Source organism: Malaya genurostris, chromosome 1, assembly GCF_030247185.1.
Source record: "Malaya genurostris strain Urasoe2022 chromosome 1, Malgen_1.1, whole genome shotgun sequence".
Lineage (NCBI taxonomy): Eukaryota > Metazoa > Arthropoda > Insecta > Diptera > Culicidae > Malaya > Malaya genurostris.
The window spans coordinates 102343683-102366301 of NC_080570.1; the positions used below are offsets into that span (position 1 = coordinate 102343683).

Here is a 22619-nt window from a genome sequence, read left to right on the forward strand (position 1 = left end):
TTCAGGAATTCCCACATGTGCAGTGCGGGATAAATTTCGAATCAAATAAAAATAGACTGAAAATTTCAATTCGATTTTTTTTTGTCATGAACTCCTTTGCATCAACGGATTCCGGATGAATTCCGACGACAACTGATTGGTCAAAAATCAGAATCGAGAGGTAAAAAATTCCAAATTCCAAACTCCAAATTCCAAATTCCAAATTCCAAATTCCAAATTCCAAATTCCAAATTCCAAATTCCAAATTCCAAATTCCAAATTCCAAATTCCAAATTCCAAATTCCAAATTCCAAATTCCAAATTCCAAATTCCAAATTCCAAATTCCAAATTCCAAATTCCAAATTCCAAATTCCAAATTCCAAATTCCAAATTCCAAATTAAAAATTCCAAATTCCAAATTCCAAATTCCAAATTCCAAATTCCAAATTCCAAATTCCAAATTCCAAATTCCAAATTCCAAATTCCAAATTCCAAATTCCAAATTCCAAATTCCAAATTCCAAATTCCAAATTCCAAATTCCAAATTCCAAATTCCAAATTCCAAATTCCAAATTCCAAATTCCAAATTCCAAATTCCAAATTCCAAATTCCAAATTCCAAATTCCAAATTCCAAATTCCAAATTCCAAATTCCAAATTCCAAATTCCAAATTCCAAATTCCAAATTCCAAATTCCAAATTCCAAATTCCAAATTCCAAATTCCAAATTCCAAATTCCAAATTCCAAATTCCAAATTCCAAATTCCAAATTCCAAATTCCAAATTCCAAATTCCAAATTCCAAATTCCAAATTCCAAATTCCAAATTCCAAATTCCAAATTCCAAATTCCAAATTCCAAATTCCAAATTCCAAATTCCAAATTCCAAATTCCAAATTCCAAATTCCAAATTCCAAATTCCAAATTCCAAATTCCAAATTCCAAATTCCAAATTCCAAATTCCAAATTCCAAATTCCAAATTCCAAATTCCAAATTCCAAATTCCAAATTCCAAATTCCAAATTCCAAATTCCAAATTCCAAATTCCAAATTCCAAATTCCAAATTCCAAATTCCAAATTCCAAATTCCAAATTCCAAATTCCAAATTCCAAATTCCAAATTCCAAATTCCAAATTCCAAATTCCAAATTCCAAATTCCAAATTCCAAATTCCAAATTCCAAATTCCAAATTCCAAATTCCAAATTCCAAATTCCAAATTCCAAATTCCAAATTCCAAATTCCAAATTCCAAATTCCAAATTCCAAATTCCAAATTCCAAATTCCAAATTCCAAATTCCAAATTCCAAATTCCAAATTCCAAATTCCAAATTCCAAATTCCAAATTTCAAATTCCAAATTCCAAATTCCAAATTCCAAATTCCAAATTCCAAATTCCAAATTTCAAAATCGTAGAAATGTAGAATCGGAAGGTCATATTCCACAAAAGCATGCACAATTCAAAGGTCAAACTAAAGATTTTCACTGCCATTTCATAGCAAGAAGTCAAAATACTGCAGATTGGTAGATTATTCCAGAATGGATCAGAATAGAATTCATGTATGTTATTCGTGTCAAATCAAAATGTATGTCTGATGCTCAAGAAAATTAAATTTTATTACGTTAATCATTTTTCGTTGTTTAATTAACCCTAAACATGCGGCCAATAATATATCCGGATCACTGACTGTAGGTTTTGAGCACGCTGAGAACCATTATTCGTGTTATTATCGAACAAGGATCTAAAACTTCCGAAATTTCAAAGTTGTTGTATTAAAATATAGTAGCTTAAAACACATTAAGACATGTTTTCTCTTGAACAGAAAAGTTCACCTAAATTATGTACTGTAGAAACCGTAATGCTTTTTTCTGAACACTCCATATTAAAAGCCCCTCTACTATATTTCAACTCGTTCCAGCACTGCCATTAGCTGTTAGTTTCAAACGAGCTTTGAGCACGGTATGATACGTTGCCCATACCTTCATGAGATGCATGAACGACTACTGGGACCAACACCACGCCGAGTGATACCGATAGCATTACCTCCCTTGGCCAAGCCGGAAAACACCAACATCATGGACCGCGAAAGTGACTGCCTGCTAGAGAGCCGCCCCGAGAGCCGACAAATTGGAACGATGGTGAAGGTAAGGGTCTTAATGTTGAATGTTATTATGTTTCTAACGGTTCGGATCCAACGTAAAAATGACCGAGCGCCATTCACACAACCTTGCATTAATTAAAGCCGCCCAATTATACACTTACTTATTTGAAGAATTCGTGTATTTAATGGAAATATGTACTCATCATTACTGTATGCATGAAATACTGAATATGCTTTGTGAATATTCCAAGTTGGACTATTTGGTAATCTGAGCTCAATAATAAAAAAATCTTTCGTATACTAATTATAATTTCAATAAAATAAAAACTGTTTTCCAGCAATATCACTGTGGTATTCTTGAAAAAAATTGCTCATTTAATAGAAACAGGGAAGTTTGTTCGGGTGCATCGGTCAAAATGCCGGTTTGTAATTTTAAACACACTTCTCCATAAGCTGTCGCGGAGAAAAGTGAGTGTGTTCTTTTTGGGAGTTTTTGGTCGCAATTTCGAGGGAGCAGGTATATCCGGAGTCGGTTCGTATGGTCAGCAACTGATATGATCTACAAATTGGAAATTGTTGGCCCAAGTTAAAAGATTGTTTCCTTTTTCGTATCGTCGCACCATATGATGGCTTGAAATTTGAAACACTCATCACCCTTTGATTCTAGTATCGGAATCCAGATCCGGCTCAAATTAAGAAAATCTGTAAATGACCGTAAGGCTTTTCATTTGAATCTAAGTTTTAGAAATCGGTTGAGGCGTTGCGGAGAAAAGTGAGCAAGTTTTTTTTCCTATTTGGAGTTTAGGGAACTATTTCCGGAACCGGATTCCGGGGACCGGTAAAGCCGAAGTCGATTCATATGATCAGTAACTTACATGACCTGACCGTTTTGAGTTTGATTTAACAGATTTTTTCCCACTTTTACATCGTCTAACTACACGATGGCTTGAATTCTATGAAGGACCGTAAGCCCTTTCATTTGATTCAAAAGGGCGGGTGGGTAATGTCAGAGACATAACTGGATGTCGTGAATACGAAAACAACTGACATGTTCCCTAACACTTCCGAATATCAATTAGTTGATCAATTGTATGAATTATGCAAGCATTCCCCTTTGCACATTTTTCGCAAAAACAAAGAAGGCTTCACTTTTTGTTGAGAGGCTTGTTTCTACCTGATTTCGTTTGTAGCTTTTTCACTAATGGGCGGTCCTAACGGCTATAAAAATAGCCGCATTCAGAATTTTAATGTTGATTATTTCATTTCAGATTTGCATAATTTATTGAAACAAACTATCAATATGCTGAAGGGACTCGTTTCTAGCATTCAGAAAGGTCAAATTGCGTAATTCTCTACGACATTAAACTCTGGAACATTTTTCGCAAAAACAAAGAAGGCTTCACTTGATCTCGTTTACTGTGAGTTTCACACAGTGAAATGTGCACAAATCTAACCAAACTGTTCTAGATTTGCAGTAAACTGAGGATATTTCCCTACGATTTGCGAACAACAAATCCTAATAGTTCTTTAGAAAACTTTTAGAGCCATTAGAACGGCTGATTTTGTGCAATGCTCTCCACCGTTGTTTTTTTTTCCAATGCTAATGACTGGCAGCTGTGACGTAATCGCTCTTGTCGAAAGCGAAACTAGCTGTGCAGACGACACAAAACACATCTGCTCGCAGTGGCGATAGAATCCAAACTGATTGAATTTTTGTTAAGAGATTTCCTTTTATGTGATTTCGTTTGTAGCTTTTTCACTAATGGGCGGTCCTAACGGCTATAAAAATAGCCGCATTCAGAATTTTAATGTTGATTATTTCATTTCAGATTTGCATAATTTATTGAAACAAACTATCAATATGCTGAAGGGACTCGTTTCTAGCATTCAAAAAGGTCAAATTGCGTAATTCTCTACGACATTAAACTCTGGAAGATTTTTCGCAAAAACAAAGAAGGCTTCACTTGATCTCGTTTACTGTGAGTTTCACACAGCGAAATGTGCACAAATCTAACCAAACTGTTCTAGATTTGCAGTAAACTGAGGATATTTCCCTACGATTTGCGAACAACAAATCCTAATAGTTCTTTAGAAAACTTTTAGAGCCATTAGAACGGCTGATTTTGTGCAATGCTCTCCACCGTTGTTTTTTCACCAATGCTAATGACTGGCAGCTGTGACGTAATCGTTCTTGTCGAAAGCGAAACTAGCTGTGCAGACGACACAAAACACATCTGCTCGCAGTGGCGATACAATCCAAACTGATTCAAGTTTTGTTGAGAGGCTTGTTTCTACCTGTTTTCGTTTGTAGCCTTTTCACTAATGGGCGGTCCTAACGGCTATAAAAATAGCCGCATACAGAATTTTAATGTCGATTATATAATTTCGGATTTGCATAATTTATTGAAAAAAACTATCAATATGCTGTAGAGATTCGTTTCCAGCATTCAGAAGAGTCAAATTGCGTAATTCTCTACGACATTAAACTCTGGAACATTTTTCACGAAAAAAGGCTTCACTTGATCTCGATTACTGTGAATTTCACACAACGAAAAGTGCACAAATCTAACCAAACTGTTCTAGATTTGCACTAAACTGAGGATATTTCCTTTCGATTTGCGAACAACAAATCCTAATAGTTCTTTAGAAAATTTTTAGAGCCATTAGAACGGCTGATTTTGTGCAATGCTCTCCACCGTTTTTTTTCCAATGCTAATGACTGGCAGCTGTGACGTAATCGCTCTTGTCGAAAGCGAAACTAGCTGTGCAGACGACACAAAACACATCTGCTCGCAGTGGCGATAGAATCCAAACTGATTGAATTTTTGTTAAGAGATTTCCTTTTATGTGATTTCGTTTGTAGCTTTTTCACTAATGGGCGGTTCTAACGGCTATAAAAATAGCCGCATACAGAATTTTAATGTCGATTATTTCATTTCGGATTTGCATAATTCATTGAAAGAAACTATCAATATGTTGTAGGGATTCGTTTCTAGCATTCACAAGGACTAAATTGAGGAACTCACTGCGATATTCACCACTTTTCGGAACATTTTTCCCGGACGATTTGTTGTACAGCAGCAGATATTTTGTTCTCTTCCTTAGAACGCGTTCTGATTGGCTGGTGTTGACATGGATCAAATGAGACAGGTTTTTCAATAGTGTACTATTGAAATACTTCAATGCTTTTGCTATACACGTTTAAATTGAAAAATTTCGATTCTATTGGTAGTTAGATTATATAAATCCTTTCACAGATCACTGAGCTATGAGCTTTAAAAATACGAGAAAGGCAAACGCGCCTTATGAATTATCCTCTTTGATACTCGTTTATACCAAACATTTCAGAAAAGTTTAATTTTGAATTATTTGAGACTATGTCACAAAACTGAAAATTTTATCATAAAATTGTGATCATATTTCCGATGGCATGTCGCAAGAGTTATGTTGATTCATTAGATACAACAATAGATATTCACGATCAAAAACTTATCACTCTCTCAGAGGGTAAATTTTGAAAAGGCACCCCATAGTAAAGTAAGTCGTATTCACGACAAAATTTGAGAAAATCGGTTAAGTCGTAGCAGAGAAAAGTGAGTTAATTCCATTTTGGAGTGTTTGACCACTATTTTCGGTAAAGTGTCGGAAATAGTGGTCAAAAACTCACCTGTTTCCGGGAACCGGAGTTTGTGTTCAACTTAAAAGACCTGTAAACTAATTTACTATTTTTGAAAAATTAGATCATTTTTAAGTCTTTTTCTAAGAAGCCAAACTTTTGAATTTGTTGTTTTTTCAATCATCGCCCTGTAATTCCGGAAACGGAAGTTACGTTTTACGTACTCAACGATCTGAGTCAGATGGTATATGACACTTCTTCTTTAAATCATCTTTTGATTAATTTCTTTATATTTGATCTAAAAAACGTGCTTAATCTACCTACCAGTGAGTTGATACCTTTTTTTATCAATCCACATGTGTTTTTTGCATGAATATTCTTCGGTGTTTGAGTTTTCATGACATTATTTTAATGACCGTCGTTTTAAACGGCAATTTGAGATTTTATTCCCTCATTATTCTGCAATATCGAAACTGTACATCGCATCGAATTTGAATCTAAAAGTGTAACAATCGATTAAACATACCATGATATGTAAAAGTAATTTCCACTTTAGAGTTTAGGATAATTTAAGGTACTTCCAGAGCCGATATTCAGGAACCAGTATAACCCAAACCGATTCGTATGGCCATATGACGAATAAATTTCAATAGTTTTGAGTCCAACTTTAAAGTTTTTCGGGATTGTCATCTTCTATATCGGTTTGAATTTTAGAATTTCATCATCCTGTAATTCCAGAATCGGAAGTCAGAGTTGGATAAAATTAATTAATTTTGTATGAGACTATAAGTTTATTTTAATTTGAATTATTGTTTCTGAAATTCGATTTGGCTTTTTTTGAGAAAACGATTCGATACTGGAACCGGAATTCGAAAATCGGTGTAGCTGAGGTCAGATAAATTCACCTAAGTAGCTGTATGGTATACATTTGTTCCAAAATATTTGAAAATCAGTGTAGACTTCTCTGAGAAATCGTAGCGCGAATTAAATTTTTGGGTACTTTCTGAATCGAAAACTGAATACCACTAAAACTGAAATAAGTTTATAAACCTGATTAATTTATGCGAAATAGATATTTTTATACTAATCACCCTGCATCTCCGACACCGGAAGTTGGATCTGACTGAAAAGCAAGATGTTTTATAGAATCTTAAAACTTTTCATTTGAATCTTAGATCGGCTCAGCCATCTACTACGAGTTACACAATATTAATTTCGATACACATATCGACCCGTAGTTCCGGAACCAGAGGTCTGAACCAAACATAATTGAGTCATCTCCGAAAAAAAATGAGTGGAATTATTTGTCACACACGCATTTGCTGATCTCGACGAACTGATTCGAATGGTATATGGGTGCTATGTTCTTCCAGCATTTATTGCTGTGAGTAGTTTAAAACAATATAATTATGATATTGCTTTCAACTCGAAAATTCTGCCATCATCTGGTTTACATATGGCATATTCGAACGATTATGTTGCCAAAAACGAACCGTGCTAAATCGATCCGAGGCAAAATGTCATGAAATGCTTCATTCAATAGCGTCCTGGATGACGGGGTGACCTTTCATTTGCAAACAGTTTGATCAAAATCGGTCCAGCCATCTCTGAGATCTCGAACTCTTTGTTGACAACACACACACACACACACACACGGACATTTGCTCAATTCGTCGAGCTGAATGGATTGGTATATGACATTCAGCCCTCTGGGCCTCGGAAAATTTTTCTAAAGTTTGAGCGAATTCTATACCTATTTTTTATTTATATAAAAATGGTAAAAAATAACGACGTTTCTTAGATCTGGCAATGCTCCATCTGAAAAATATCCGAATATTACTCAAAATCGGATCAATTGCTTTTTTTTATGTGGAACACATCTTTGTTTTTTATAAAGGGGTGCAAATTAGAAACTCAAGGAAAAATACACGTAGAAATGTGGTCAGGGGGAGCGGATCACTTCACCGAGAGTCGTTTCGCCGAACGCCATTTCTCCGAATAGGTAATTTCGCCGGAAGTCATTTCACCGAAAGGGTCATTTAGAAGAAAGGGTTATTTCGAAGACATAATATAATATCCTGTATAACTGATGTGGCGCAGTCACATAACCGATGCCAAGATGGCGCCGAGGCGACGCCGGCTGAGTTTAGCGCCGACCCGACATCGGAAGCGGCGGCCTCTTGCATACAAACCTGTAACCGCCTCGATTGCCCGGTCTACTCAAAGCTAGGTTTCCTTGCTTTAGTTAGGTCCGAACGAGCGGGAGCGAGGTCGGACAGCACACGGATTAAATCGATGTGGCGAAGCCGAATTAAATATTTTTCACTTAGTAAACGGAAAATACCACATACATTTGCCGGGTAGATACACCTATGCAATTGCTTTGATGATAAATGGCTTTCGACGAAATGACCCTGATCCGTGGTCAGCCTTTGAACACTTACAGCTCAGTCAGTTTTGTATCAATTATTTATATTTTTATACCATTTAATTTTAAATATAGTTTAGATTTGAATGTATCAAGCCACGTATTTTCAATTGTATGTGATTGAAATTTTGATTAATAGCGAGCACTGTATTATTTTGTCAGCCAAAAATCTAAGAAGTTATGCGTGCTTAACAGATTTCCCTTAAGGAGACGATGATTTATCGAGCGATCAGCTGGGACGCTTCGGATTGGTCAATTGAGGCAAAAGCGAAGCTGCAGGGAAGCACACGAATCTATGGATATAAGCGAAATTATAGCCAACGGTTCAGTATCACGTGTAACATGTCTGCTAGGAATGCTGCTAGCATAAAGAAAATAAACCTTAACTAATTTATGTTGCTAGACAACAAGGCACAAAGCGCTATAAAACGATTTGAAGCTTTAATTGGTTTGCTTTGACCTTGTGACCGGGTTGGTGGTTCAATGCATAGGGCGCTGGTTTCACAAGCCAGTTGTCGTATGTTCGAGCCCCGACCTGGAAGGATTCTTAGTGTCAGTAGGATCCATAGTACTAGCCATGCAATGATTCTGTACACTAAGAATCGGCTGCGAAGTCTGTTGAAACAGAAAGGCCAAATTCCACAAAAGGAATGTAATGCCAGGATTTTGCTTTGACCTTGTGTCTTGCGAGTTTGGATGAATGCAAGTATTCCAGAATAAATTTTAAGTGTTTTTTTCTTAGTTAATAGAAGATGAACTCGATTAATTATCGAAATCGCAGAAAGGTAGTAATGGTAGAAAACTTATCGCTATAAAATTAGCTGCGTGCATGCCAAACTTGAATACAAACTTTGAGAAGAGAAGCTTAAATATTGAAATCCGTTACGCTAGTATGCACGTAGGTATAACTGCATATATTGGGGCTGCAGTTTCGTCGTTGTTGATGCAGTTTCGTCGGATACAAGACAAACACGAGTCAAGGCAAACAGAGTGTTCGATGTTGGTTCTTAATACACTGAGGTCTCTTCATAATTTGGGAATCCGCCTAAAAAACTGTTTGATTGAAAATATCGATAATAAGACATATTGGTTGCCTTGTTCCACATCAATAGCTCGAACACCCCATGGGGCTGATCATAGCAGTTTTTTGAAAACTGCTATATGATTATTTATATCGAATTACGGGAGTACTCACAATTCCAGATGTTTCCAATTTCATAAGAAATGTTCGAAATTTATTTGAGCTGTGCTGAAATCGTTTGTAGTTTGAGATAGAAAAGATTAGTAAGAATATGAATAGGCACGAATCAAAAAGTAATGTAAATTCACTCTAAGAATTTTCGGTTCCAGAATTATAATAAGCAAAATAATTATATTCAAAATACTTTGAAATTTCTGTAAATTAATAACCTGTAACTGTTCAAGTTCATTTGAATGGTTTTCATGTCCTTCCCAGAGTTCTTTCAAATCCCTGCAGCCGAATTCAGGTGGCAAAAGAAATTCATCCCGATTTTCTTGAAGAGAAGAAATTCCTAAAATGTCTTTCTCTTCATAAAACTGTCTTTTCTTTTAGAAAATTTAGCAGCTAAGCTCCGGTAACAAAATTTCTTGAAAGATAAAAAATTGGAACGATATTTGGCCTATTTCCGTATTAGGGAGTTCCCGTCAAGTTCAAGAGAAAATGATAAAAAAGATAATAATTTTTTCTTCTGGATTTTTACAAAGGATATTCAGGGAGACAAATGCTTTAGTAATCAAATTCTGCAAAGTTTTAAAAAATATTGCATGTGATCAATGGAAGCATTTTTGTACAATGTAATCTGCAAACACAGTGGTACTGCCAGCACAACTTTTTGAGGAATATTGGAAATCCAATCAAAATACCGGAAGGCACCTTTGAGAAGCTATTCCGAATGCCCAAATGTTTGTCTGATAAGTATATTAACTTGTTCGGTCAAGCTCTTAATGCGATCCGTCTAAATGATGAAAGCACTTTAACAGATCAGGTCTATTTACACAGTAAAAAATATTTTGTGAATTTACATTTATTTTCATGCACATATTTGGAGCAGGTAATTGAATGGAAAGTTACATTACAAAACTAAGCGATTTGTGAATATACAGCCTTGTTCAATGAAAAAGTAAATGCATTTCAATGTAATTTTACATCAATCTTGGTTTTAAATCAGATTTTCGTTTCAACTGAGGTCTGTTTAATAGTACTATTGGTTTACATGTCGTGTAAGTTTCATCTTTTCTTTCTGTGTACAAGTACTTACAACGATACCGATAACGCCTGTTACTTACACAAAAATAACGCTTCGTAAGGCCGGTTTCTTACAAAAAAGTAACGCATGTAACGCTTATTAACGCCTCTTATTTATAAAAAAACACATGTAACGCTTCGTAACTCCTGTTACTTGTTGTTCGTAACATCTATTACAAAAAAGTAACGCTTCTTAACACCTCTTACTTACAAAAAAGTAACGCATGTAATGCTTCATAACGCATCTTACTTACAAAAAAGTAACATCTATATCTTACAAAAAGTAACGCATGTAACACTTTGTAACGCCTATTACTTACAAATAAGAAACGCATGTAACGCTTTGTAACATCTATCACTTACAAAAGGTAACGCACATAACGCTTCGCAGCACCTATAACTCACAAAAAGTATAACTTACAAAAAGTAATAACTTACATAAAGCCTATAACTTACAAAAAGTAACGCATTCAGCGCTTAGTAACGCCTGTTACTCACAAAAAATTAATGCTTCGTAACGTCTGGTTCTCACAAAAAAAGTAACGCATGTAATGCCTTTAATTTATAAAAAGGTAACGCATGATACGCTTTGTAGCACCTATTACTTACAAAAAAGTAACGCATGTAACGCTTCGTAACACCTGTAACTTACCAAAAGTAACGCATGTAACGCCTATAGCTCATCAATAAGTAACGCATGTAACGCTTCGTATCTCCTCTTACTTATAAAAAAGTAACACATGTAACGCCTCGTTATTTACAAAAAAGCAACGCATGTAACGCTTCATAACGCCTCTTACAAAAAAGTAAAGCAGAGCAAAGAGAAAGTGTAATTCAATAATTTTCCACTGGATGGCTTTGATATTTTCCTCTAGGTTAACAAATCGAAACATTCTAATATGCAGCGGATTGCCAATTTCTCATAAAATCGATTGTGGTGAAGAAGCTTATTTTTCTCTTCCCGGACGGCAACTCTTACAGATTTTATTGCAAGTACAAATACAAATAATAATTTGTATTTGTCTGTAGTGCTTCTACGTCAAAATTTTTCATTAGTTTGATGATAAAATTGATTTGGTGATAAAGAATCGTCTTTCAGAATTAATCTCGCCAAAAATATTTAAGAGAAGGTGGCATTAGCAGTGTAGCATAATTTGCTAATGCACTGATGAGCTGAATGCGTAAAACATAAAACGATTAAAAACAGTAATGTGTACTCTAGCACAAACCGATACTCATGAGGTACAAAAAAAAAAGATTTTCTTTTCCAAGTATCTAAAAGTTCTCTTCCGAACTTGACGGGAGTTCCTAATTAAAAAAATAGGTGAAATCTCTTTGAATTTTTATTTCTTGAAATAAATTTTCGTGATCGAAATTCGGCTGCTGGTCATATGACAGCACACGATACTCCTTCGTACGTTACTTTTAAAAAGTTTTTTTTGGGAAAAATGATTATGTACAATGAATGACGATACTTTAAAATCTGAGATTGAGGAAAATATGTATCTGTTGGTTTTAGTAATATTATTGTAGCTCTTCGAAAATTTTCCGTCGTCATGCGAGGTCTTCTGATATCTAATCTGATTCTCAAAAATATCCTGTCTTTAAATTTCTTTCGAAGTCCCTCCGTGGTTGATGGGCTTGACGGTATTGCAAACATCATCAGATACGATTAATTATTGTTACAATTTAATATAAATATGTGTTATAACTTTTAGTTTAATTATTGAGTTTATTGAGTGAGGCATGAAACGATTTGAATAAGATGTTGATTGCAATACGCTCCAACATCCGGGGTTGGAGAGGCCGGTAGGGCTTAACTGAGCTCTTTTTTATGTTTCATTTTCATACTACCGGCCCTTATTACCGATGTGAAGTGGAAATTAAGCGAAATGAACGTACCCCACTCAGGTTTCACACGATAACGGAATAGTTGAATGGTGAATTAAGTTCATCTTTGACGTTTATTCTGTGAGGTTGTGTCGTGCTCGTGTGGGATCTGATGGATGAGGTGATATGTGAGTGAAGTATAAGTGAAGTGGAATGCAAGAACGGTAATAAAGGCCACCGTTTCAGCTCAGGACTAACGATCGACCAATAAAAGAGATAGAAAATGGGTGACGGCACCCCTATTCATCTCAAATCCATTAGTCATTTCATATAAGAAAACCATTGGTTAGAGCGAGATCTGTTGTTTTTGTTCGTTAGATTGACTTCGAGAGTAAAATAAAATTAGAAGTATTTCGCGTCGCTATAACAGCAATATCGTACATTTTCTGAACTACTTTTATGCGGTATTGCTTATCAGAGATGAAGCAAAGATTTTGTATTTGATTTCATCACAATTCATTTATTGAAAGTCGAGTAATCGGTAGAATAATATGGTGACTCTATTAATGAAATGACTATTGGCACAATGAATTTAGTTAAAATCTATTCGAATTTAGCTATTAGAATTATTATCTATTAGAATTTACTATTTAATCAATGTTACAATATTTGCGTGTGAAATACATATTTGTAAATATGTATATGTATGTACACATGTGTGTATATGTATGTATATATGTGTGTACGTCAGTATGCCTTGGTGCCTGTATATATTTATTCATGTATGTATGTATGCGTTGTATCAAACTGTATATTATGATACCTTTCGATTGTGAGTGAAATGTTGATTGCATTACGCTCCAACATCCGGGGTTGGAGAGGCCGGTAGGGCTTAACTGAGCTCTTTTTATGTTTTATTTTCATACTACCGGTTCCTATAACCAGTGTTATAGAAGTAGAAGTTAAGTGGAGTGAACGTATCCCAATTGGGTTTCACACGATGACAACAGGTGAACGGTGAATCGAGTCCATATTTGACGTTAATTGGTGGTTTGTGTACAATGGATTACTGTGGTATGAGATAGAATATTGTAAAATAGAACGGAATAATAATGACTTAACCAATGGGCAAACCACTGATAGCTGTCAAACGATGTTCATCCAGTTTGAATTGTGAGGATGTATCGTTTGGGACCTGATGGGTGAGATGATATGTGAGTGAAATGTAAGAGTAAGTGCATGCAAGAATGGTAATAAAGGCCACCGTTTCAGCTCAGGACTAACGATCGATCATTAGAAGAGATAGAAATTGGGTAACGGTACCTCCATTCATCTCAAATCCATTAGTCATTTCATATACTAATGGTTATTTTTTTTTCATAAATACGTTTATTTCTTTAGGCAGTTTACATAAGTTTTTCTTCGCCGTAGCATCACTTTTACATAATATTCTTATCCTAATTTAATTCTAACATAGTCACAACGTTTTGAATTTATTAAAACATATTCTCTTATAGCTTAAATATCATCTTAGGTAACTCGTCATTAATTATGAAATCTACTCGGAAATATTATTTGAACCAAACGATTACCTTCTATAAATTATAAAATAAGCTGTTTTTTTTGACATTTTGTTGATAATTTCATAAACTGTTTCGAGTTTGTTTGTATCATTACATAATTTTTATTCTAATTTAGCTATTGGTTGAACTCATGGACGCAGCTGGGATCAGAGTTAAGTCTTAAAAGGGGCCTTTATTAAATTGAAACTCCAATTTTCTTTATGAAATGATAAATAAGTTTCATGTATGAAAGGTCACGACAAGCAAGAATGTCTCGAACTGGGATATTGGATAGTCTACCTTGGGTACGCAAAGAATTTATTAGTTGAGATCTGACATCACGATACTCCACGCATGTCCAAACGACATGATCAATATCCCGATAACCTTCTCCGCAAGCACAATGATTAGTCTCGGAGAGCCCAATTCGAAGGAGATGTGCATCTAACGTGTAGTGATTGGACATGAGTCTGGACATCACACGAATGAAATCCCTACTCACATCCAGTCCCCTGAACCATGCCTTTGTCGATATATTCGGAATAATTGAGTGCATCCAGCGACCCAGATCATCTCTATCCCAAGAAGCTTGCCAGCTGGCAAGTGTTCTTTGGCGAGACGAGCTATAGAATTCGTTGAAAGCAATCGGTCGCTCATAAATTTCACCCTCAATAGCACCACGTTTGGCTAAAATATCGGCTCTTTCATTGCCAGGAATGGAGCAATGAGCCGGGACCCAGACTATAGTGATTAGATAATTATTGTTCAATATGTCGTTCAGGCACTGTTTTATTTTGCCCAGGAAAAACGGTTCAGTCTTGCCAGTCATGTTTGAGCGAATGGCTTCAATTGCACTCAGACTATCTGTGAAGAGGAAATAATGGTTTGGAGATAATGTGACGATTACACTCAAACTATAATGAACTGCTGCTAGCTCTGCTATATAAACAGATGCAGGTTCTTGAAGCCTAAATGAGGCCGAAACATTATTGTTGAACATACCAAACCCTGTCGCTTCTTCAATTCGCGATCCGTCCGTGTAAAACATTTTCTCAGAGTCAATATGCCTGAACTTACTTGAAAATATTTTTGGGATTTCCGTCGAGCGTAGGTGTTCCGGGATTCCACGCACTTCGCGCTGCATGGATGTGTCGAAAAATAAAGTTGAGTCAGGGACATTTAGGAGGCTGACATGGATAGGAATATATCTTGAAGGGTTGATTTCCTGTGACATATGGTTAAAATATACTGTCATGAATTTTGTTTGAGATCGAAGCTCGACTAGTCGTTCGAAATTATTAATTACCATGGGATTCAGCACCTCACATCTTATTAGCAGGCGTGATGAAAGCTCCCAAAATCGATCTTTTAATGGAAGAACTCCCGCCAGAACTTCAAGACTCATTGTATGTGTTGAATGCATGCAGTCTAAGGCAATTCGCAAACAACGGTACTGAATTCGCTCAAGTTTGATAATATGAGAGTTTGCAGCGGAACGAAAACAAACGCATCCATATTCCATCACTGAAAGCATCGTTGTTTGATACAATTTTATTAGATCTTGCGGATGAGCACCCCACCAAGATCCTGTTATTGTTCGAAGAAAATTTACTCTTTGTTGGCATTTCGTTATCAGATACCTAATGTGTCCTCCCCACTTGCATTTGGAATCGAACCACACCCCGAGGTATTTAAAAGTTAAAACCTGTTGGATCATTCTTCCCATCATATGGAGCTGAAGCTGCGCGGGATCATGCTTTCTTGAAAAGACGACTAACTCTGTTTTCTCCGCAGAGAATTCGATACCAAGATGAACAGCCCAAACGGACAAGTTATCTAAGGTATCTTGCAATGGTTTATGCAGATCAATAGCTTTGGGTTCAGTAACTGAAACCACGCCATCATCTGCCAATTGTCTTAGTGTACATGGGGTTACAAGACAGCTGTCAATGTCATTCACGTAAAAATTATAAAGGAGCGGACTGAGGCATGAGCCTTGCGGTAGACCCATGTAGCTAATTCTGAATGTTGTCAAATCGCCATATGAAAAATGCATGCGTTTCTTTGACAAAAGGTTGTGCAAATAATTATTTATAACCGCTGGGAGTCCATGTTGGTGGAGCTTGTCTGAAAGACCATCAATGGAAACTGAATCAAATGCTCCTTTAATGTCTAAAAATACAGATGCCATTTGTTGCTTTTGAGCGAAGGCAATTTGGATGTCAGACGAAAGTAATGCAAGGCAATCATTCGTCCCTTTATTTCTACGGAAGCCAAACTGAGTATCTGACAACAAACCGTTCGTCTCGACCCAAGTGTCGAGACGTCGTAGAATAATTTTTTTGAACAATTTTCTGATGCAGGACAACATCGCAATGGGTCTATATGAGTTGTGATTGGAAGCTGGTTTCCCCGGCTTTTGAATGGCGATAACTTTCACTTGTCTCCAGTCAGGTGGAACAATATTTTGCTCAAGAAACTTGTTGAACAATTCCAACAAACGTCTTTTTGCGAGGTCGGGCAGATTCTTCACCAAGTTGAATTTAATTCTGTCCAACCCAGGAGCGTTATTGTTACAAGACAAGAGTGCTATAGAAAATTCCATCATTGAAAATGGGTTATTAATAAAACCATTATTTGGAGGAGATTCCCTTATAATGCTCTGCGTAGGAACAGAATCTGGGCAAACTTTCCTAGCAAAGTCAAATATCCATCGGTTCGAGTATTCATCACTCTCATTGCCCACGTTACGATTCCTCATTCGTCTGGCCGTGTTCCAAAGAGTGCTCATTGAGGTTTCTCTTGACAAACCTTCGACAAAATGTCTCCAATAGCTACATTTTTTGGCTCGAAGTATGCTCTTGTACTTGGTTTCTAAAGCCATAAGTTTTTCAAAATTCTGAGGAGTTCCTCCTCCCCGTTTTAGAAACGTCTTGCAAGCATTTTGTTTTGCGAGTTTAGCCTCTGAGCACTCTTTGTCCCACCAGGGGTTGGGAGGCCTTCTGTTAGTCGTTGGCCCAGGAAAGTGTTTAGTTTGGGATTGTTCTGCTGCCTCCAGAATCGAACAAATGAGGAAGTCATATTCTTCAAGTGGAGGGAGCTCTTCCATTGAAGTCAAAATACTAGAGATACTACTTTGGTATTTAATCCAGTCGATATTTTGTGTCAAATCATATGGAATACTAGCTGAAGTAGCAATGCAATTGCTATTGCTAATTGAGATGATGATTGGTAAATGATCGCTACCGTGTAAATCAGGCAATATTTTCCAGGTGCAATCTAGTCGAATTGATGTTGAGCAAAGAGATAGATCTAATGCACTTGGGCGTGCCGGAGGTCTTGGGATCCGTGTCATGCTACCCGAATTTAATACCGTCATGCTAAAATTGTCACAAATGTTTTGTATTAAAGATGATCTGCTATCATTGTAAACGGAACCCCAAATCATTCCGTGCGAATTTAAATCCCCCAGAATCAATCGTGGAGCAGGAAGGGCTTCAACCATTTCATTAAGCTGTTGCTGTCCAACTTGTGCTTTTGGAGGAATATAAACCGAAGCTATGCAAATATCTTTGCCTTTAATGTTTATTTGGCAAGCAACAACTTCTATACTAGAAGTTGAAGGGATGTTTAATCTATAAAAGGAATAGCATTTCTTAATTCCCAAAAGCACTCCACCATACGGAGAGTCTCTATCGAGACGTATAATGTTAAAATCATTAAAATTTAAAGCTATGTTTGAAGTAAGCCATGTTTCGCATAAAGCAAATACATCACATTTTTGACTATGCAATAATATTTTAAATGAATCAAGTTTTGGCATGATGCTTCGACAATTCCACTGCAGGACAGTGATTGTATCATTTGCGGCGGGTGATAAATTATCCATCAAAAGATACAAAACCTGAGACAATTGGCCATTGAGCTGATAACTGCTTCAAAAAATTTCTAGCTATTGGAAGGAATGCCATTATGAGGGTCTTTAAGGGTTCAGATATATTGAATGCTGAGAAAATCCATTCAACAATTTCCGAAAACTTCAGTAATCCTGTTGGTGGCTGTGGAATAGAGCCCACAGGATTATTACCTTTTTCTGTGCTAGATCCTGGATTGGTTTGTGAATTTGAAAAACCAGGAGGCACAGTCTTTGGTTTTGACTTTTTTTGTTTAACACGGGGATCTTTTTTTGAAGATGAAATTTTAGGTGTCTTTTTTGGTAATTTGGAAGAAGACTTCTTTCTCTTAACTGACCCTTGGGTAGTGATAAACGAATTACCTTCACTATTTTCGTCAGAGTCAGAGTCCTCTGGTTCCTCTAGATTTGAAAACCCGTTTTCGGTTTCCAAAGGGGGGACATCAATGACCGTTTTAAGCATTTCTGCATATGTGCGCTTAGACCGTGCTTTTAAAGAAAGCTTAATTTTGTCTTTGTGTACTTTAAATGCAGTGCATACTGAAATATCCTCATGAGGACTTTCTCCACAATAAATACATTTTTCAATTTCCTTGTTGCAATCATTATCTTTATGAGGCCCTTCACACTTAATACATTTTGGTTTATTACTACAGTAAGTAGCTGTGTGGCCGAATTTTTTGCAGTTCGTACAATTCATTACATTTGGAACAAAAAGCCGAACAGGGAGGCGAATTTTATCGACATAGACATGGGACGGCAACGCAGACCCGGCAAATGTCACTCGAAACGAGTCTGATGGGCGATAAACTTTCTTTCCCTCTTCATGAACTATTGAGTACAGTTGTTTGCACTCCAGTATTTTCACACCCTCAAGCATAGAGTTCTTGAAACGACCAACACCATGCTTGAGTAAATCATCTACCGAAAGACTCGCTTCGGTAACAACACCGTCAATTTCGACATCTTTGGAGGGTATGTAAACTTTATACTCTTTAATGAAATGTTCCGAAGAGACAATATCATTCGCGTGTTTCAAATTATTTACCACAACACGAATTTTATCGTTATTTACTTTTATGATCTCTTTGATTGAAGAGTATCGTGATGTCAAACCTTTATTAATTTGTAAAATGTTTAATGGCTTTGATATACGACTAAAAAAGACTATCCAAGGCCCAGAAGAGCTCTCCTGATATTTTTTCGTTCGTGGGGGTATAGGATTCATGCTAGGATTTACGTCCATGGATTCATCCATCACATTAAAATTTTTCATCAAACTTTAAATAAAAAATGAAACCAACACTACACAGTACTCAATCAAAAGGAAAAGAAAAAATTTCTACCTTGAAATTGTTGTCTATCTCCGTTGCACTGCCGTGTAGATTCTCGTTGCTCTAGATGTTCTTGTTGGATGCTGATTGTTGGATGTGATGCTACTGCTACCTGACATCCAGCACCACTCGATTTCCGATTTACTTTTGTTTTCGCCAGCTGCAACCAGCGCAGGTCACCGGTGTATACCTGCGTGTTGTATGGCAATGGAAAGACCGAGTTGTCTTGTCTCTTTCTTCCTTGTGCTCCGCACCGATATGCTTCTGCACCGAAGTGCCTTCGCACCGGTGTGCCTTTGCACTCTCCTGCTTCTATGTGCCTTTGCACTCTCCTTCTTCGATGTGCCTTTGCACTCTCTTGCTCAGCACTTGTGGCTGTGTATTGTGGCCTGGGTAGAGCTTGGGAAACGCTATTTGTTGTTTCCTTCACCAGCTTGGCCCAGCACTAGGGCTCTCTTATGCAGCACGATTTTACGTTTTAACGGCTGCTGCCAATAGGTCTCTACCTGTAGTTCAACCGTTGTCGTATTTAACGCGTGTAAACTAACCAGCGTTGTTAAACTGTACGCTTCTATACACAACCTTCTCGGTTGAACGGCTATTACTGAATGAACCATTAGTTATAGTGAGCTCTGTTATCTCTGTTTGATAGATTAATTTCAGAAGTAACATGAAATTTGGAGCATTTTGCTTCGATAAAACAGCAGTATTGAACCACTTCCGAACTACTGCTATGCGTTATTGTTTCTTAGAGACGATGCAAAGACTTTGTATTTATCACAAATCAATTATTAAAAGTCGAGTGATCGCTAAAATAACATGGTGACTCTACTAATGAGATGACTATTGGCACACTAGTTTTAGTTAGGATCTATCAGAGTAGAAATAGTAACTAAATGTTGTAATGCTTGCGTGTGGAATACATGTGGATATGTATGCATGTGTGTATGTGTGTGACTGTGTGTGTATGTATGTGTTTTTGTGTGTATGTACAATATACATTTTACCGTGCCTTTGAGTGCGTTGTACCAAATTGGTAGTGATGCATTTCGATTGTGGGTCAGGAATCAGGAATCAGAACAAATTGGCTCAAATGGCACGTTCCCCTTGATATTTGGAGATTTGTGCCTTGCCACTGTCAAGGATCAACTGAAGACAACTAAATGTGAACATGCTGTAGCAATACTTATGGGACCCAAGGGTCAATATAATTTAAATAAAAATGCATGTTCTCAGTTTTTTTCCCGTCAAACCATCATGACCGGCCGTACAAAGATGTCATTAAAAAAACACTAATCCTTTTTTGTCTCTCTCTTTTTTTTTCGGAAATGGATGACTGAGCATAACCAAGAAATTCGGAATAAAGAATAAGATACTCAAGAAAAGCAGGAACAAATGTGATAAATGTGGAGCTGAAAAATTGGAAAATAATTTAATTAACACTCTTAGGAAATCTTAGATACAAAATGGAACATCGGTAAGAATAAAAAGACCATTGCATACAACTAACTTTTACATTTCAGGGAATAAAATAACATCAGCAAAAGTACGGAATAGAAATAAAATAGAAGGACAACAAAAGACATTTACGAAACACAATTGAATAGAACACTGGAATAAAGGTAAAAGAGAATATAAACTATGACCAAAGGTAAGAAAACCAACATGAATAAATAATAGAAACTGTTGGGTAATAATATAATTTCCTCATATTGAAAGAGGCGTTTATATGGCGCGCATGCGCTAATTCGGCCTGATACAAATTAACGGGGAGGGCAATACATTTTGGACAGGGCAGTAAAAAGCTGATTGGAACCCTTTCCCCACCAAAATGTAATATAAGGAATAAGGAAGTCTTTAAATTTCTTTCGAAGTCTTAGAGAGTGTTTTGAGGTTTACTGATATAAAATAGTACTGTGCAGTGCTTCAAAAATACCTACTTCGAACATTTCATATTCATAGTTTTTTAACCGTAATTCGTAGATCTGAATCCAGTTGTTTGTTACTGATTCACGACGTTCTCGCAATTGAAATTTTTTTTTTGCTAAATACTAAATATCTTCTGTTTCGAACTATCAAAAAGTTTTTAAATTTAGTATGTATGTATATTCAGAATTCAGGAATATATAATCCAAGTTAACTTTAAATATGAACATAGCATAACTATTTCGATTAAGATCGGTATCAAAACCAATGAATCAATTAGATGTTACGAAGCGACGGCTTTTCACAAGTCCTAAATTGATTCGATCTTACTGATTTACCATGGCCGAAAGCCTTTTCTAACGTATCGTTATAATTTTCCAACTTCAGCTCAACCCGGACGGATTCGGTTCGCACACTACACCCACACATCACAAAACACCGTTAGTGCCTTGCAACGGAACCGATGACGATGATACGGACGACGCGCTGGGGACCACCGTCAGCGAGTCGGAGGATGATGACGGTATCCATCTGCGAACGCACATTCGCAAGATAATCGAAGGCCGCAAGCCGAAAAATGCCAAGTAAGTCCAAAATGCTTGCTATACTATTCCAAAAACAGTGTGTGATTTTATTATTTCCCCCATTTTTACTGCAAAAAAAGTGACTGCTTCTGGACCTTTTGGCAACCGGTTTTGGCCAAGAGGGAGAAACGCCAAAGAAGGTTAGATTTTGTAGTCTTTCTTGGAATGACGATCAACCGTAGAAGCACATTGTTCACATTAGTGTGCCAAATCCACCGTCATCAATACATTTCCGTATTTAGAAACGCGCATTTCATCCCATTGCAAAACCTGAACAACGCAATTATCACCTAGGTCATCTCCGATAAACGGTTTCATCATTGTTTTATGCAACTTATCTTCAGCCGCACTTGTCTCACTGTTTTTGACATAGTCATTCATTAGCGAGATACCTCGATATGAACATCACAAAGACTATAGTTTCTGCTTTTCTCTATAGAAAGGTCATAATTTAATCAAGCATAAGCGTTGTGAGTCAAACAGCAACTAAACAGAGTATCGATGAATACTTAATTAGGAATTCATGAGCTTTCGAATATTCGGATAATATCCTGGGAATTAATAAAGTTATAAAAAATTTCGGCTTTAGCGGTCTGTTAAATAAGAACGGCTGTTTTATACTGCCCGACGTTTCGACCACTGGTTATGGTCTTTTTCAAGGGTAACTGTAAGTTTATTGGTTATAATAGATATTACAAAAATATTAAAAAACTCACTGTTTTATCGTTCCTCGTCTAAAAATCGTATGCCCAAGAACGGTTGTTTACATAATAACAAAGCTTCTTTCGTCACTTTTCTAAAAATTACAAAAAACATATGTGCGATCACAAAAACCTGTTCATGTACAATCATTTACAATATTTTAATTAAACTGATTTCTTACGTTGCACTAATAACGTTTGTTTTAAATATTAGCCTGTTTTACCACTATGCAATACCTAACGTCACTTTCAAAAATGGTGGGTAAATGATGAGATGGTGCTGAATTCAGTGAACTTATTTGCGTGACTGAGCTTGAGCGAGAATGGTGAGATGATAATTTATCATTCTGTTGTGCTTTTGATCTAGAGATCTTAGAGTG

The 22619-nt window shown here is 36.5% G+C and overlaps 1 protein-coding gene across 2 annotated transcripts in view; it reads left to right on the forward strand.

Annotated features, from left to right (window-relative positions):
- Positions 1–22619, forward strand: part of LOC131425277 (proton channel OtopLc) — a 125634-nt gene that overhangs the window by 31867 nt on the left and 71148 nt on the right. Inside the window, exons 2-4 of one of the 2 annotated variants that reach the window (XM_058587033.1) lie at positions 1897–2122; positions 21342–21538; positions 21619–21678. In XM_058587033.1, coding sequence (XP_058443016.1) covers positions 1940–2122; positions 21342–21538; positions 21619–21678 — 440 coding nt within the window. In that variant the 5' untranslated portion in view covers positions 1897–1939. The remainder of the gene's footprint in view (positions 1–1896; positions 2123–21341; positions 21539–21618; positions 21679–22619) is intronic. The other variant, XM_058587036.1, reaches the window with a different exon arrangement.